The 15,549-nt window shown below is 54.9% G+C and overlaps 1 protein-coding gene and 1 long non-coding RNA gene across 6 annotated transcripts in view; both read right to left on the reverse strand.

Annotated features, from left to right (window-relative positions):
• Positions 1 to 2,912: 2,912 nt before the first annotated feature.
• Positions 2,913 to 4,624, reverse strand: LOC139033859 (uncharacterized). The gene is made up of 2 exons (XR_011486349.1): positions 4,057 to 4,624; positions 2,913 to 3,039 (listed from the first exon to the last, which is right to left on the reverse strand). It is a non-coding gene; the product is annotated as an uncharacterized lncRNA (long non-coding RNA).
• A 3,292-nt stretch (positions 4,625 to 7,916) lies between these two features.
• The window catches only part of THAP4 (THAP domain containing 4), a 34,615-nt gene continuing 26,982 nt past the window's right edge, over positions 7,917 to 15,549 (reverse strand). For all 5 annotated transcript variants that reach the window (XM_070463717.1, XM_070463718.1, XM_020913200.2 and 2 more), the window contains one exon: positions 7,917 to 8,174. In XM_070463717.1, the coding sequence (XP_070319818.1) occupies positions 8,055 to 8,174 (120 nt within the window). In that variant the 3' untranslated portion in view covers positions 7,917 to 8,054. The remainder of the gene's footprint in view (positions 8,175 to 15,549) is intronic.

Below are 15,549 nucleotides of genomic sequence, written 5' to 3' on the forward strand. Positions count from 1 at the left end.
CTGCTCCATCTGCAGGGAGGGGCATCCCAGGGGCGCCCGAGGCGGGAAGAGGAAGGGTCCCCCTGCGCCCTGCTTCCGGTCACTGGGATCAGCCCCCTGGGACATTTCCAGCACCAGGAGCTGGTGCCACAGACACAGAGGCAGAAAAGCAGCAGGTTTCAGGGCCCCGCGGGGAGACTGGGCGTGGGGGGCGCGCTGGGCAGGAGATACAGGGGGGACGCGCCCTTTCCAGCATCACAGAAGGTGACTTTGTGAGGGAAAGATGGAGAAGAAATATGAACCCCGTGTGAGGCAAACTGAAGCTTCCTCAAGGACACCTTAGACTTAGTCAGATGGAGAAAACCCCTTGTTCTAGAAGAAAACAGTCTCGTAAAGCCATTTCTCTACAAGTAATTGAGTTTATAACTTTAACATAATTGTTATGAAACTGCTTGGTCACTCAGACGGTAAGGACTCCGCCTGTAATGTGGGAGACGCGGGTTGGATCCCTGGGTCAGGAAGGTCCCCTGGAGGAGGGCATGGCAACCCACTCCAGTATTCTTGCCTGGAGAATCCACGGACAGGGGAGCCTGGCAGGATACACAGTTCATGTGGTCACAAAAGAGTGGGACGTGACTGAGGAAAGCATCTTCCTCTTAAGAAAGTCCTAGAGTATGTTTCCCCCTCTGGATCTAAACAAGCTAATTATAAAGTTCACATGAGGAGGGGGAGGGCAAAAACAGCCAAGAGAAGCTTTCCAAGAAGAGAAATGAGGAAGGTCTGGACCTCCCTGCCTCTGGGTCTCCCCTCAGACCACCAGGCCCCGGCCATGTGCAGACGCGCAGGCACAGGGACACGGGGCCCGCAGAGACAGACCCTGGAGCCTGGAGAACCGAGTCCATGACGAGGTGAGGGAGACGAGGTCGTCAGCAAAGGTGACGAGCAGTCAGCGCGGAAAAAGACCACATCGAACCCGGGCGTCACACAGACGTGAGACAAGTCACAAATGGGTCCAAGAGCCAAGTGTGAAAAGTGAAGCAAGTGCTGGGAGCAATGTGTGAATTTCTTTGTAACTGGGGAGTGGGCAAAACCTAAACGTGATTTAAAATCCGAGAACAAGCGGATGTCCCTGGTGGTACAGCGGGTGAGAATCTGCCTGCTGGTGCAGGGGACGGGGGTCCGATCCCCTGTCCGGGAGGGTCCCACACGCCGCGGTGGGGCAGCTCCTGAGCGCGGGCTCAGCAGCAAGAGCAGCCCCCGCTCACTGCAGAGCAGGGAGCCTCTGCAACGAGGAGACGAAGGGCAGCCGTGAAACAACACATGAGTTCAAAAAATAATAAATCATAAAACCCAGGAACGAGAAAAGACAATATACTTGATGGGGAAAAGTGTTTATGACATTTATATATGTGCTTATAACATATATATCAATATACTTGATGAGGAAACGTGTTTATGACATTTATATATATGTTTATAGCATATATATCAATATACTTGATGGGAAAAAGGTGTTTATAACATTTATATATATGTTTATAACATATATATCAATATACTTGATGGGAAAAGGTGTTTATAACATTTAGTGTTTTCAAAAGTCACTGCAGCCTGAGGCAGGAAGCAGAGGGTGGTGTGTGGGGTGGGCGGGGGAGTGACTAGGGGCCATGGGGCTTCTTCCTGGGGTGACAGGCTGTCTGGAAGGAGACTGAGGTGGTGGCTGCATGCGCGCAAATGTACAAAGTGCTTCTCAGCTGTACACATGGGGACGCCGTGGAACAGTGAACTTCACGTTGTAACCGTGCATTTCACCTCCATGAAAGGCTGTAGTTGAAAATCAGGAAGATTATAATTCAAAAGAACTTAGCCTCAAAAGTCAAGAAGGAAAGACAAAGCTGAAATGCAGACCCGAACTGCCCCAGGATCCCAGGACCCCAGTCCTCAGCTATCAGGTTGGCTGCATCCAGATCTGACCACAGACTGGCTCGGGGCAGGACACCTCACACTTGCTGTGGGAGGCAAAACAGCACAGTGCCCATGGGGAAGGCAACACCTGGGCAAGTCCCGCGTGCGTTTGCCCTCGGACTGGTAATCCTGCTTTGAGAAATCTGTCCTAAAGATACACTGGCAGAAGCCCAAAATGACATGTACACAGTTATTCATTGTGACAATATTTGATTAGCAAAAGACTGGAAACAGCCCAGAGGCCCAGCATCAGGGCGTCTGTTGATAGACCGTGGCAGGGCTGCCAGGTGGGGGCTCTGCACGCACGTGAAGCAAAACGAACCTGGTTTTACAGGGTTTCTTTAATTTCTTTATCTGGCTGCGCTGGGTCCTCGCTGTGGCCGGGCTTCGATCTTCCTGGTGGCATGTGGAGTCTTTAGTTGCAACATTCAGATTCTCAGTTGCAGCATGTGAAGTCTAGTTCCCTGACCAGGGACGGAACCCAGGCCCTCCATCCTGGGAGTGCAGAGTCCCAGCCCCTTGGCCACCGGGGAAGTCCATTTTACACTATTGACAACAGGGTCACATCAGTGATTTGCAAAAGCAAAGCTAACTTAAGAGAAACAATCAATTGTAGAAATAAACAAATGAGTTTGTATACTGAGTTGGTGACATAAGCACCTGGAGAAAGTAGTTATTCCAACTATAATATTTTTTAACATTATATACTCAGTGTGAAAGCTGTAAAAACAGTAGCAGAAAACTGACTTCAATTAGTAGTCTTAGCGACAATATGACCATCCTGAGCTAATCATGTGTGTCCTGCGGGAGTTTAGTCGCCCAGTCGTGTCCGACTCTGTGGCCCCGCGCACTGCACCCCCAGGCTCTCGTCCTTAGTACTACTCACCCAGTCTTGTCTAACTCTTTGCAATATCATGGAGTCTAGCCTGCCAGGCTCTTCTGTCCATAGAATTTTTCAAGCAAAAATACTGGAGCTGGTTGCCATCTCTTTCTGTGGGGGATCTTCCCCACTCAGGCATTAACCTGGGTCTCCTGCGTCTCCTGCACTGGCAGGTGGATTCTTTACCACTGAGCTATCAGGAAGTCCTGTGTATCCTGTAGGAGAAAGCAAATAATGATAAACAAGATTTTTTCTTAAAAGAGGTGAAATGAAAGAATTTAAGTAAGAAATTTTATAATCTAAGAATCAGAATTGGAAATATCAGTGTGGGTGCACAATTTTTTTTCCTTTCTTAAAGAATACACGTATCCCATGCTGAAGCACTGGGGAGTGAAGGGCCGTGTGATGGCAAATAGCTCATGGAAATACCTGGGGGCGCTGTAAAGGGGGCCGGTGCTGCTCCAGCCTCTCACCCCCACCCCTGCTGGAGAAGGGGCGGTGCTGCTCGAGCCTCTCGCCCCCACCCCTGCTGGAGAAGGGGTGGGTGCTGCTCAAGCCTCTCGCCTCCACCCCTGCTGGAGAAGGGGCGGGTGCTGCTCGAGCCTCTCGCCTCCACCCCTGCTGGAGAAGGGGCGGTGCTGCTCGAGCCTCTCCCCCCCACCCCTGCTGGAGAAGGGGCGGTGCTGCTCGAGCCTCTCCCCCCCACCCCTGCTGGAGAAGGGGCGGTGCTGCTCGAGCCTCTCCCCCCACCCCTGCTGGAGAAGGGGCGGGTGATGCTGGAGCCTCTCCCCCCACCCCTGCTGGAGAAGGGGCGGTGCTGCTCGAGCCTCTCCCCCCACCCCTGCTGGAGAAGGGGCGGTGCTGCTCGAGCCTCTCGCCCCCACCCCTGCTGGAGAAGGGGCGGTGCTGCTCGAGCCTCTCGCCCCCACCCCTGCTGGAGAAGGGGCGGGTGCTGCTCGAGCCTCTCGCCCCCACCCCTGCTGGAGAAGGGGCGGTGCTGCTCCAGCCTCTCGCCCCCACCCCTGCTGGAGAAGGGGCGGGTGCTGCTCGAGCCTCTCTCCCCCACCCCTGCTGGAGAAGGGGCGGGTGCTGGGGCAGAAAGTGGGCACAGAGGCCATCAGGGCAGGAAGTGGGCAGAGGCCATCAGGGTCTCTGTCCGGCTAACTAGGGTCACGTGGGCACCTCCATCTGCTGCAGAAAGACTGGACTTGACTAGATTGCATCACACTTACCAGGAGTGTTGGGTTTCTCGCAGAAGCAGGATGGGTGGAGGGAGGCGTGGTGTGAGGAGGCTGGTCCCGGGCCAGCCCTGGTGTCCCTGCACGCTTGCTTTAACACTGCACACCAGAGGGAAGAGACGAGCCTTCCGCTGGCTCCGGTGTGAACTCTTTCAGAGGAACCCAACCTGAGCCTAACTGAATGGAGGGAAGATTTTCTAAGAGAATTCTGCCACTGAACGCAGACGTGGGGACAGGGTTAGGAGACGACCCTTGGGCAGCTCTGCTGAGGGGCTGGTCCAGGCAGGTGGGGTGGGAGAAACAGAATGAAGCGGGCAGGCTGCCTCCGTCTGTGCGGTAGTATCAACCCTGAGGCGGGTGGGCTCTGCATGGGTAAACCGTGGGCAGCCCTTGGGAAGGGTGATCCAGCCTCCAGGCTGCAGAAAACGGGGCAGAGGAACAAGGAGGGGGCTGGGAGTGCCCTCCGGTTTCCCAGCCCGTCAGCCGCATGGGTGGGGTGCAGAGAAAAAGACCACCAGAGGACTGTGTGGGTTATCCGCTTCTGTCCCTGTTTTATGCCCCACCTTCCCTGCTCTGCTCTGGGGCTGCTCACCCTTCCCGCACCCAGCTGTGAGAAGGGAGGAGCCTGGGGTGAAGGAGGGAGGAACTTGGAGTGCAGGAGGGAGGAGCCTGCAGTGTAGGAGGGAGGGAGTGGGCTTCTTGGGTGCTCCCAGGTCCTCTTAGCATCATTCCAGCAACAGAGATGGCTCTGGCCTCAACCTCCAGGCTGAGCTTGATGTGACCTTGGAGCTGTGGTCTGAATGTCTGTCTTCCCCCAAATTCATATGCTGAAATCCTAACCTCAACGTCGTGGAAGGAGAAGGTGTGGCCTTGGGGGGACTAGGTCGGTGACTGGGACAAGTACCTGCCTGGTTGACCCTAGAGAGCCAGCTCAGCACTCTCGCACATGAGGTCCAGTGGGCATCCATCCAGGGGAAAACTCCCGTCAGCTGGTCACCAGCACCCATGGTTTTCGGCCTCTAGGACGCTGACAAGTAAATTCCTATTGCTTAACAGCCAGTCAGTCTGTGGTATTCTTGTTAAAGCAGTCTGAAGGGACCAAGTCAGAAAATTGTTACTGAGACGCACATGTGGAAGTGGCTTTGGAGCTCAGTGGTTGGAAGAGTTTGAAGATGGGTGCTAGAAAGCATCCAGTGCTGTGAATGGACGGTTGGGGCGATACTGGGGACCCGGGAAGAGAGGAGAGCTGTGCAGGAAGCCTCAGCCTTCTTAGAGAACACCCGAGTGGCCTGAGCAGAACGTGGGGAGGAACATGGATATGCTGACCTGAAACAATAAAACAGCCAACTTTTTATCAACAAAGTGGGTTTATTCAGGAACAGCAAAGCATTGCGTTTCAGGTCAGAAACTGTGGTGAGCCACAGGCAAGCCCAGGGAAGAGGAGAGGAAGCTGTTTTATAGGAGACAGAGGTCAGAGGAGCTGCTTTAGAGTCCACTGGGGCAAGCGGGCCCGAAGCGTGAAGGGTTCTCATTGGCCGGGCTGTTGCCGGGCAGGGAGAAACTCTTCCTCCTGCGGGTGGTGACCGGCTTCTGGCTGGAGGCCAGGTGGTCCCCTCGTGTGGTGACATCCAGTGGGACTGGCTGGGAGCGCTCCCTTGGGGCCTGCCCACTCAACATTTTTTTAAATTAACACAGTGTTTTGGCCATGCTGTGCAACTTGTGTGATTTTAGTTTCCTGCCCAGGGATTGGCCCCAGGCCCTGGGCAGTGACAGCACAGTCCTAACCATTGCACCACTAGGGGAGTCCCTCCTGGCTCCAGCTTAGCAAGGCTTCCGTTCACTAACTTGGACAGGTGTAAAGGCCAGTCTGACGAGATCTGATGGAAACAGGAACGTCTAACACAGGGCTTGGCTGCGCTGTGTCCTAGGCTGCAGGAAGAGCTCGTGGACAGTGACCGGGGTGTCCAGCTGGGAGTCTCCAAGCAAAGTGCAAGTGCCTTGTTTCCCTCGGACACAGAGCCCAAGATGTGAAGGCAGAGCTGTCAGCCAGGAAGAACCAGACCTGAAATTTGGAAAACCCTCAGCCTACTGACCTTGAGTAGTAAGAAAGCTCGTTCAGACAGATCACAGTGCGGCCCAACTTGATAAGGAGGTTGGTACTTGTCAGCAACAAGCAAGTCCCCCAAACGGCAGGGTGACAGGCAGCCACCTAAACCGAATCCAGGGCCTGATGTCCAGACTGTGGAGAAGTGATTCCGAAGGCACGTCAGACTGTGCGGTGGGGCGTCCGTGCACCTGTGCCTGCCCCCCTCCAGTCCTGTGGACGGCAGAGGTGGCTGCCCCCCGAGGGGGTGTCTGGTGCCCACAAGGCACCATCTCTGCCAGCGTGCAGGACACAACAGCCCTGGGGCCTTGCTGGCTGCTCTTGTGTTGCTAAGTTGTGTCCGACTCTTCGTGACCCCACGGACGGCCTTGCTACCTTCCCTGGGCCCTGAAGGATGGGGCCGCCTGGAGCCCCAGCAGGGGGACCCCAGATGGGGAGGGCTCGGGGAGGGCAGGACTCTTGAAGGGAGGGGGAGCTCCTCTGGCCCAGCTGTGGGGCAGGACCAGTGCAGAGCCTGGAGGACAGGCCTGGGCCACAAGGGTCCCCCTGGAGCCCTGACTTCTTGGACTCGCTCGGGCCCCATCACCCTCCTTTCCTGTTTCGCCTTGTCGAGGGGCACGGTCTGTCCTGTTCGCCCCACGCCGTCGCCTGTCAGGGGCGCGTGGCGTGTCTGGCTGCAGGGGTGCACAGCTGGACGGACGCTGCCTCGGGACAAGCCACGCCTCGTGCCCCTGTAGACCTCATCTCCCCGGGGAGTCCAGCGCGGCCGCCATGCCCCCAGGCTGGCTGGGGTCCTCACTCAGGCCGGCCCTCCTCGCACTCCCAGCACTGGCACCCCCAGCCCCCCGCGATGCCTGTGTGCCCAGCTGTGTGACTGTGCTGTGGCGGCAGCGCGGACCCTGCTCTTGAGCACAGCCGCCCTCACCCTGTGTCTGCTTACGTTCCTGGTGAAACCAGCTGCGCCCCCGTCCCCTCCAAGAGGGCGAGACAGGGAGGAGTAGGGCCCAACAGAGACCGCGTCACTGAGAAGAGAAATGTTTGTGCACACAGGCTGAAACGTTTGAGGCAAATGGCACCGTGTGGAATTCAGTGTGAGACGCTCCAGCCACGAGAAGGGAGAGCACATGAACCACGGGTGTGGGGCCCGCGCCGGCGGACGCGGGGCGAGGGCTGAGGGTCAGTGTGTGTGTGGAAAATCCCACTGTAAGCAGAGGAACAAATGAAGGTGTGTATTACTGAGACTCAGGTCACACTCACCTAACGATGCTTGGACTCACAGCCACCCTCGTGCTATGGGAACACCCTCTGTCCATTAGGAAATGGGGTCCTTATGCGCTCAGCTCTTAAAAATAATCTATGTCTTCAGCCTACTACTGACTACTGAAGACTCGTAAGTATTTTGGTGGTGGTTTAGCTGCTAAGTTATGTCTGACTTGTGTGATCCCATGGACTGTAGCCCACCAGCTCCTCTGTCCATGGGATTTTCCAGGCAAGAATATTGGAGTGAGTTGCCATTTCCTTCTCCAGGGGATCTTTCATGACCCAGGAATTGAACCCAGGTCTCCTGCATCGCAGGCAGATTCTTTACTGACTGAGCTACGAGGGAAGCATCTTATCAAAACTGCAGAAAGAAATGAGATAATGTCACCCCTTTAAAATTTTTTAGGGAAGAGACTCTGAAAACAAATAATCACCAGCAGATGAAAGAAATATAGTTTACGCAAGTGGTAATATCGAAAATGCTCACCCATAAAAATAAAGGCCTTTTATTTGGTTTCTCTATGCCATTACAAGAGACGTGGCCACACCCTTGAGCCCAGGGTGACCGACCTGTGGCCACACCCACACCTGTGGTGCAGTGTCCCCATGCAGGCAGCGCCACCTGGGGTCACGGGGTCACCTTCTTGTACGTGACGTGCAGATGTTGAGTCATGGGCTGCGTAGTGGTTGCCATGGAGACTGTCTGTTCAAGTTTGCCTTCGGAATTCAGCCTGAATTTTCGGGTAATCTGAGCAGAAGAAAACAAACACTTTGGTCTTTATCGTCCAAAGATTCCACAAGGGCTGCCAGGCCAGCACAGACCACGCGCTCCTGCAGCAGCCGCAACACTCACCTCAGCAGTCAGGGGCCCGTGAGCCGGGCAGTGCCCCTGCCAGGGGGCAACACACCCTTGGCTGGCAGCCCCGACGGATGTCCTGACCCCCGGCCTGGGCCCTCTCCCGCCCCCCAGCTGCCCCGGGAGGCGGGAGGCGAGCAGGGGCACTGTCCTGCTGTCTGGCCACAGGCTGACCCCAGGGTGTCCTTTCTACTCCTCCTGATTTCTATCCACAGCTGGCATGGAAGCTGGAGGTGGGACCCCGCTCCACCAGTGCCAGATCTCCAACAAGAACACAGACCCGAGGCAACCAAGTCCCGGAAAGGAACCCATTTGCCACCAAGCTCTGTTAACAGTGGGCTTCACAGGTGGCGCTAGTGGTGAAGAACCTGCCTGCCGATGCAGGAGGCGGAAAGACCTTTAACAGAGGGAGAGCACCTCCAGCTGTTGTCACGTGGAGCCCCAAGTGGGGCTGCGGGCCCCTGAGCGTCAGAACAGGTGTGCTGACCAGGCCAGACAACCGCTTTCACTCACCAGCCCTCCGCAGAGGAAAGAGCAAAGCCCGATGTCAGAGAGTCCATTTAAAGGCCTCAGAGAACCCAGCCGGGCTGACAGGCCACGGTCTCAGGGAGAAGGCATGCGCGGAGGCTGCCTGGGGAGCAGGGGGCCCCCGAGCCCTGGGGCTGGGCAGCACGGGTTGGGACCCCTGCAGGGCTGCACCCCGGAGTCAGAGTTACCCAGAAACACACGGGCAGATGCAGTTTCAAAGAAGCTCCGTCTCCAGTGAGCAGGGGCTGCCCTTCCTGGCCCAACCTCGAGAAGCAGAGATCTGCTGGCTGCAGGAGGTAATGTCAAGGAAAGCCTCACGTCACCCACTGTTCCCATACACGAGTCTGCAATTCAGGGAAGTCACAGAAGGGATGGAACCAGAGGAGAACGGAGGGACATCCTCAAAGCCATGAAAGTGACCGTCCCCCTGCTGTTCTGGCTGCAAAGCACCCTTCGAAGATGACGGCAAAACATACATTTTCAGACAAAAGTCCAGACAATTCATCACCAGGAGGACCCCCATCTTCCTTACAGAAAATACCAGAGGAAGTTCTTTAGGTTTTAAAGAGAGATGTGTGGAACACCATGGAACCCTATGACACACGGTCAGACCCTGTGTGGTCTTGTGTGTGCATGAGGGCAGCAGGGCGGTGGTGGAGGCCACGTGGTCAGGGTTCAGGACCGCCCCCCCCCCCCCCGCCCCGGCCTCTTGAGACGCAGGGGCTCAGGCCTGACCCACACCTGTGGCCTCGGAATCACCCCTCTGCGCCCAGGACCACACCTGAACCATGGTCTGCATGGCACTGTCCCCGGGTCCTCCCACGGCCCGCCAGTGTCCCCGTCCCGGGTCCTCCCGCAGCCCGCCACTGTCCCCGTCCCGGGTCCTCCCGCGGCCCGCCAGTGTCCCCGTCCCTGGTCCTCCCGCGGCCTGCCAGTCTCCCCGTCCCGGGTCCTCCCACGGCCTGCCAGTGTCCCCCTCCCCAGGTCCTCCCACGGCCCGCCACTGTCCCCCTCCCCGGGTCCTCCCGCGGCCTGCCAGTGTCCCCGTCCCGGGTCCTCCCGCGGCCCGCCACTGTCCCCCTCCCCGGGTCCTCCCGCGGCCCGCCACTGTCCCCGTCCCGGGTCCTCCCACGGCCCGCCACTGTCCCCGTCCCGGGTCCTCCCGGCCCGCCAGTGTCCACTGTCCCTGAGGAGGCAGAGGGAGGGCTGCCCACCCGGGAGCGCACTCGGGGCTCTGCTTACGTGGCCCGCCACCAAGCAGGTCTGCAGGGACCACCTGCTCGGCTCCTCTGGGCTTTGTGGCCCCTTGGATGAAATTTCTTGTGCTGTTTCCCTCTTCAAGTGAAAGCTCTTTGAAAGAATCCACAGCGGGGGCAGGTTGTACGTAGCATCTCTCATGCCCCATGGCCAGCGCTGGGCTCACCAACAGTGACGGGTGGTCACCCCACGGCTCTGCTCAGGGTGAGGATCCCTCTGGGCTGCAGACTGACCTCCTTCAAACAAGGCAGGGCTGGAAGCAGCTGTCTGCCTCTGCAGCCTCAAAGCGGAGCTTGTCCGGGCTCCGGGGTGCTCAGAGCCATGGGGGCCTCCTTCCGGAGAGAAGCCTGCCCAGCTGGAAGCTCAACTCTGCTGGCAGACAGCGGGTCAGGAGGCCCAGGAGCCCTAGAGGTGCTGAGAGTCACCGCGACGCGGACGCGCGTGCTCCTGTCAGCCAAGTGAGTGCGGCCTCCATAGCACAGACCCTGAGATGCGACTGCGAAGGCCAGTCTGATGCTGCAACTCCTCCATGTTTAGCGCCCTTCCAGAGTGGGCTTCTCTTCTTCCTGTTATGTCTTGTCCACACAAAGGCTTTAGCGTAGTCAATGAAGCAGAAGTAGATACTTTTTCTGGAATTCCTTTGCTTTCTCTTTGATCCAACAGATGTTGGCAATTTGATCTCTGGTTCCTCTATCTTTTCTAAATCCAGCTTGTACATCTGGAAGTTCTTGGTTCACATATTGTTGAAGCCTAGCTTGAAGGATTTTGAGCATTACTTTGCTAGCATGTGAAATGAGCACAACTGTACAGTAGTTTGAACCTTCTTTGGCATTGCCCTTCTTAGGGACTGGAATGAAAACTGACCTTTTCCAGTCCTGTGGCCACTGCTGAGTTTTCCAAATTTGCTGGCGTGTTGAGTGCAGCACTTTCACAGCATCATCTTTTAGGATTTGAAATAGCTCAGCTGGAATTCCATCACCTCCACTAGCTTTGTTCATAGTGATGCTTCCTAAGGCCCACTTGACTTTGCATTCCAGGATGTCTGGCTCTAGGTGAGTGATCACACCATTGTGGTTATCTGGGTCATTAAGATCTTTTTTGTATAGTTCTTCTGTGTATTCTTGCCACCTCTTCTTAATCTCTTCTGCTTCTGTTAGGTTCTTATCATTTCTGTCCTTTATTGTGCCCATCTTTGCATGAAATGTTCCCTTGGTATCTCCTAATTTTCTTGAAGAGATCTCTGGTCTTTCCCATTCTATTGTTTTCCTCTATTTCTTTGCATTGTTCACTTAAGGCTTTCTTATCTCTCCTCGCTATCCTTTGGAACTCTACATTCAGTTGGGTGTATCTTTCCCTTTCTCCTTTGCCTTTAACTTCTCTTCTTTTCTCAGCTATTTGTAAGGCAGGTCAAGAAGAATAGTTAGAACCATGAAATAATGGACTGGTTCAAAAAGGGGTATGACAAGGCTGTATACTGTCATCCTGCTTATTTAACATCATGTGAAATGCTGGGCTGAATGAGTCACAACCTGGAGTCAAGAATGTCAGGAGAAATAACAACCTCAGATATGCAGATAATACCACCATAATGGCAGAAAGTGAAGAGGAACTAAAGAGCCTCTTGATGAGGGTGAAAGCAGGAGAGTAAAAAAGCTGGCTTAAACTCAACATTCAAAAAACTAAGATCATGGCATCCAGTTCTATCACTTCATGGCAAATAGATGGAGAAAAGTAGAAACAGTGACAGACTTCATTTTCTTGGGCTCCAAAGTCACTGTGGATGGTGATTGCAACCACAAAATTAAAAGATACTTACTCCTTGGTTGGAAGAAAGGCTATGACAAACCTAGACAGCGTATTAAAAAGCAGAGACACCACTTTGCCAACAAAGGTCCGCCTAGTCAAAGCTATGGTTTTTCCAGTGGTCATGTACAGATGTGAGAGTTGGACTGTAAAGAAGGCTGAGAGTCAAAGAATTGATGCTTTTGAACTGTGGTGTTAGAGAAGACTCTTGAGAGTCCCTTGGACTGCAAGGAGATCAAACCAGTCCATCCTAAAGGAAATCAGTCTTGAATATTCATTGGAAGGACTGATGCTGAAGCTGAAGCTCCAATACTTTGGCCACCTGATGGGAAGAGCTGACTCACTGGAAAAGACCCTGATGCTGGGAAAGGCTGAGGGCAGGAGGAGAAGGGGGCAGCAGAGGATGAGATGTTGGGATGGCATCACTGACTCAGTGGACATGAGTTTGAGCACGCTCTGGGAGACAGTGCACGATAGGGAAGCCTGCCCTGCTTCAGTGCATGGGGCTGCAAGGAGCCGGATATGACTTCATGACTGAATGACACCAGTGTCTTGTCCAGGAGGGAAAAATGTGGAGAAGGACAGGCCGGGAGAGAGGAGGGTGTATCTGACTTTATTCTAGGTCCCAAAGTAAACCAGGAAGCCGCCCCACACGAGGGTGAGGCCTGACTGAGAGGTGGAGCCAGGTTATCATGCAGTCCGATACACAGAGGGAACGGCTGCCGGGGACTCCTGCCAGCCTCCAGCGCACCTCTCACTGGGGAGCCCCGACACCTGCTCCTTCCCTGGCTCTGCCCTGCTTTACTGAGCTGAGACTGACATGGACACCGTATAGGTTCAAGTTTAAAGGTGATCACTTGACACGTGTACAGCTCAATGTTTACCACAATACAGTTAGTTAACACATCTTTCCTGGGTGTGGTGAGATTCTTTAAGGTCCACTCTCCTAGCAGACTTCACACATGCAATGGAGCCCTGTTACCTGCCGCGCTGTGCTGCCCACAGCTCGCCCAGAGCTGGTTCACCTCCCACCTGGAAGCTCACATCCACTGAGCCACACCGGCGCACTTCTCCCACCTTCTTGTCTGTGTCTGTGAGTTTCCTTTTTTTAACTTCACACATAAACGAAATCATGCAGCACCTGTCTTGACATGTCACTTAATATGATACCCTCAAGGTTTATGTGTCCTGCTGCAAATGGGAGAACGTCCTTCTTTTCCACGGCTGCGCCACAGTGCTCTATGGCGTGTGGGTGACACAACGCAGCTTGTCATCCGGTCGCCTGTGGACGCAAGGCGTCTCCGCATCTTGGCCTCAGGTGGGCTCCCGACCTGGTGAAGGTGTGCCCTTAGGCAGGTTGGGTGAGCATAAATCTGTTTTACAGCTCATGGAGACAGCTCACGACTGTAACCACCCCCTGCCCCAAGGCCGACAGGACAGGAGAGCCCTGGAGGGGAGTGCTGAGAAGAAGGCCCAGAACACAGAGGTGAGAAATAGCAGGCTGCAGAGAGAAGAAATCCCGGCGACGGAGTGATGGAGGGGAAACGGGAAGAGACGCGCGGCGCAACGCTGAGACGCGCGCTGTGCCCCTGGAGCTGCGAAGGGAAGACAGTCACAGCGCAGCAGGAGACCCCTGAAGACACAGCAGCGGGAGCCCACGCCTGGTGAGACACGGCACAGGCGTGCAGCCCTGGGCTCCAACGGCAGACAGTCAGGCCTCCACTAAAGTGACTTCTAGAAGGTCAACAGGCTGGGACGCTCAGAAGTACGGCACCAACACAAAATCAGGAAGCGACCGCACACAGTGGGAGGCTCGGGAGAGACCCAGGCAGACCTGAGGCTCACCCTGCGGGCACCTCGTCAGCACAGACGCCGATGCTTACGAGAGGGAGAGACCCAGGCAGACCTGAGGCTCACCCTGCGGGCACCTCGTCAGCACAGACGCTGATGCTTACGAGAGGGAGAGACCCAGGCAGACCTGAGGCTCACCCTGCGGGCACCTCGTTAGCACAGACGCCAATGCTTACGAGAGGCCCAGAGAGCCGACCGGACCAGCAACGCACCCAGCAAGCCCCCGGGAGAGGGGCTCTTGTCTCCAGAGTCACCACACAAGCAGCCCCACACGCCGTGTTCAGAAACAACACAATCGCAGGGCACATGAAGAAACAGGGAGGTATGGACCATTTGAAGGGGAAATAACCACAGAAACTGCTCGACAAACACACGCCAGAATCTCAAAGATGCTCCAAGAACTAAAGGAGGACGTGGAGAAGCTCAAGAAAGTAGCGTATGAACAAAATTAAAACACTGATAAAGAGACAGAAAACGAAACCAAGAAAAAGTTTTGAGGCTGGAGAGCGCCATAACATGAAAGTTCACCAAGGGGCCTGGAGGCAGTTGAGCAGGCAGACGCACCAGCAGACGTGAAGACAGGACGGGGCGGCTCTGGAGGAGCAGAGAGAAGGCAGGCCGAGGAAGCACGCGGTGGACTGATCCGTCCGCCTTGGAGGTGCTGCACGTCTCACAAACTGAAGGCCTGCGGTGACCGCGCGCCGTCTTCCCAAACACGTTCGCTCACTTTGGTCTACGCTTTCCCTTCTGGCATTTCTCACATCTCAAACTTCTTCATCACTATTATACTTGCTGTGGTATCTGTGACCAGTGATCTCTGATGTCACAGCTATGACTTGCTGAAGGCTCAGATGGTGTCATTTTTAGCAGTAAGGTATACGTATACATTCAGACATAATACTGTTGCACACTTAATAGAATAACTATGCGCACTGGGAAAGCAGCAATTCTGTGTGCCTTGCTTTACCGCGACATTGCCTTTCCTGAGGCAGCCGGGGCTCCACTGCCACCTCTCCAAGCTGGGCCTATAAATAGAAACTTGCAGAGAGCTCCGGGAGCCCTACCAGGAGGAACTCTGACACATATGGACACACATTATAATCAAATTTAAAGCCCAAACCAGAGAATCTCGAAAAGTAAGAGAAAAGCGACTTCTTAGAGACAGAGCGCCCTCACGCACGCTGTCGGCAGACTCTCGGCAGAAACCCTGGAGGCCAGAAGGCGGCGAGCGGGCACAGGCAAGGTCTTGACAGAGGACGCCGTCACGCGAGAACCATGTGTTCAGTACAACTGTCCTTCAAAGGGAGGCGGCAATCAGGGCATCCTCAGATCACAAGCCGAGGGCCTTCTCCCCCAGAAGATGGCCCTGAGAGAAACACCGCACGCGGTCCTGCAGGTGAAACGCAAGGACAGCAGACGCAGCCTGGAGAGACACAGCTGACCGTAGAGGGAAACGTGGCGAGGTACGGAAGCTCAGTCACCGCAGCAACTTCAGATCAGTTACAGTGTGTCGCACGCGATCCCACGGTAACCACACAGAAAATATCCACAAAATACACACAAAAGGAAAAGGGAAGGGAATCGAAACATTTCAACACAGAAAATCAACCGGACACAAAAGGCAGTATGCAGGAAATGAAGGACAAAAAGAACGTAAAGCATATTAGAAAAAAACGGCACAATGACAGAAGTCCCTCCGTTATCAGTAATTATTTTAAATGTAAACGGTTAAACTCTCCAATCGAAAGGCAGAAACTGGAGGAATGGATAAAAGCATGCAGTCTACAAAAGACCAGCATTAGATCCAAAGACACAAAGAGACTTAAAG

This window comes from Odocoileus virginianus, unplaced genomic scaffold (genome assembly GCF_023699985.2).
Source record: "Odocoileus virginianus isolate 20LAN1187 ecotype Illinois unplaced genomic scaffold, Ovbor_1.2 Unplaced_Contig_5, whole genome shotgun sequence".
In the NCBI taxonomy this organism is placed as follows: domain Eukaryota; kingdom Metazoa; phylum Chordata; class Mammalia; order Artiodactyla; family Cervidae; genus Odocoileus; species Odocoileus virginianus.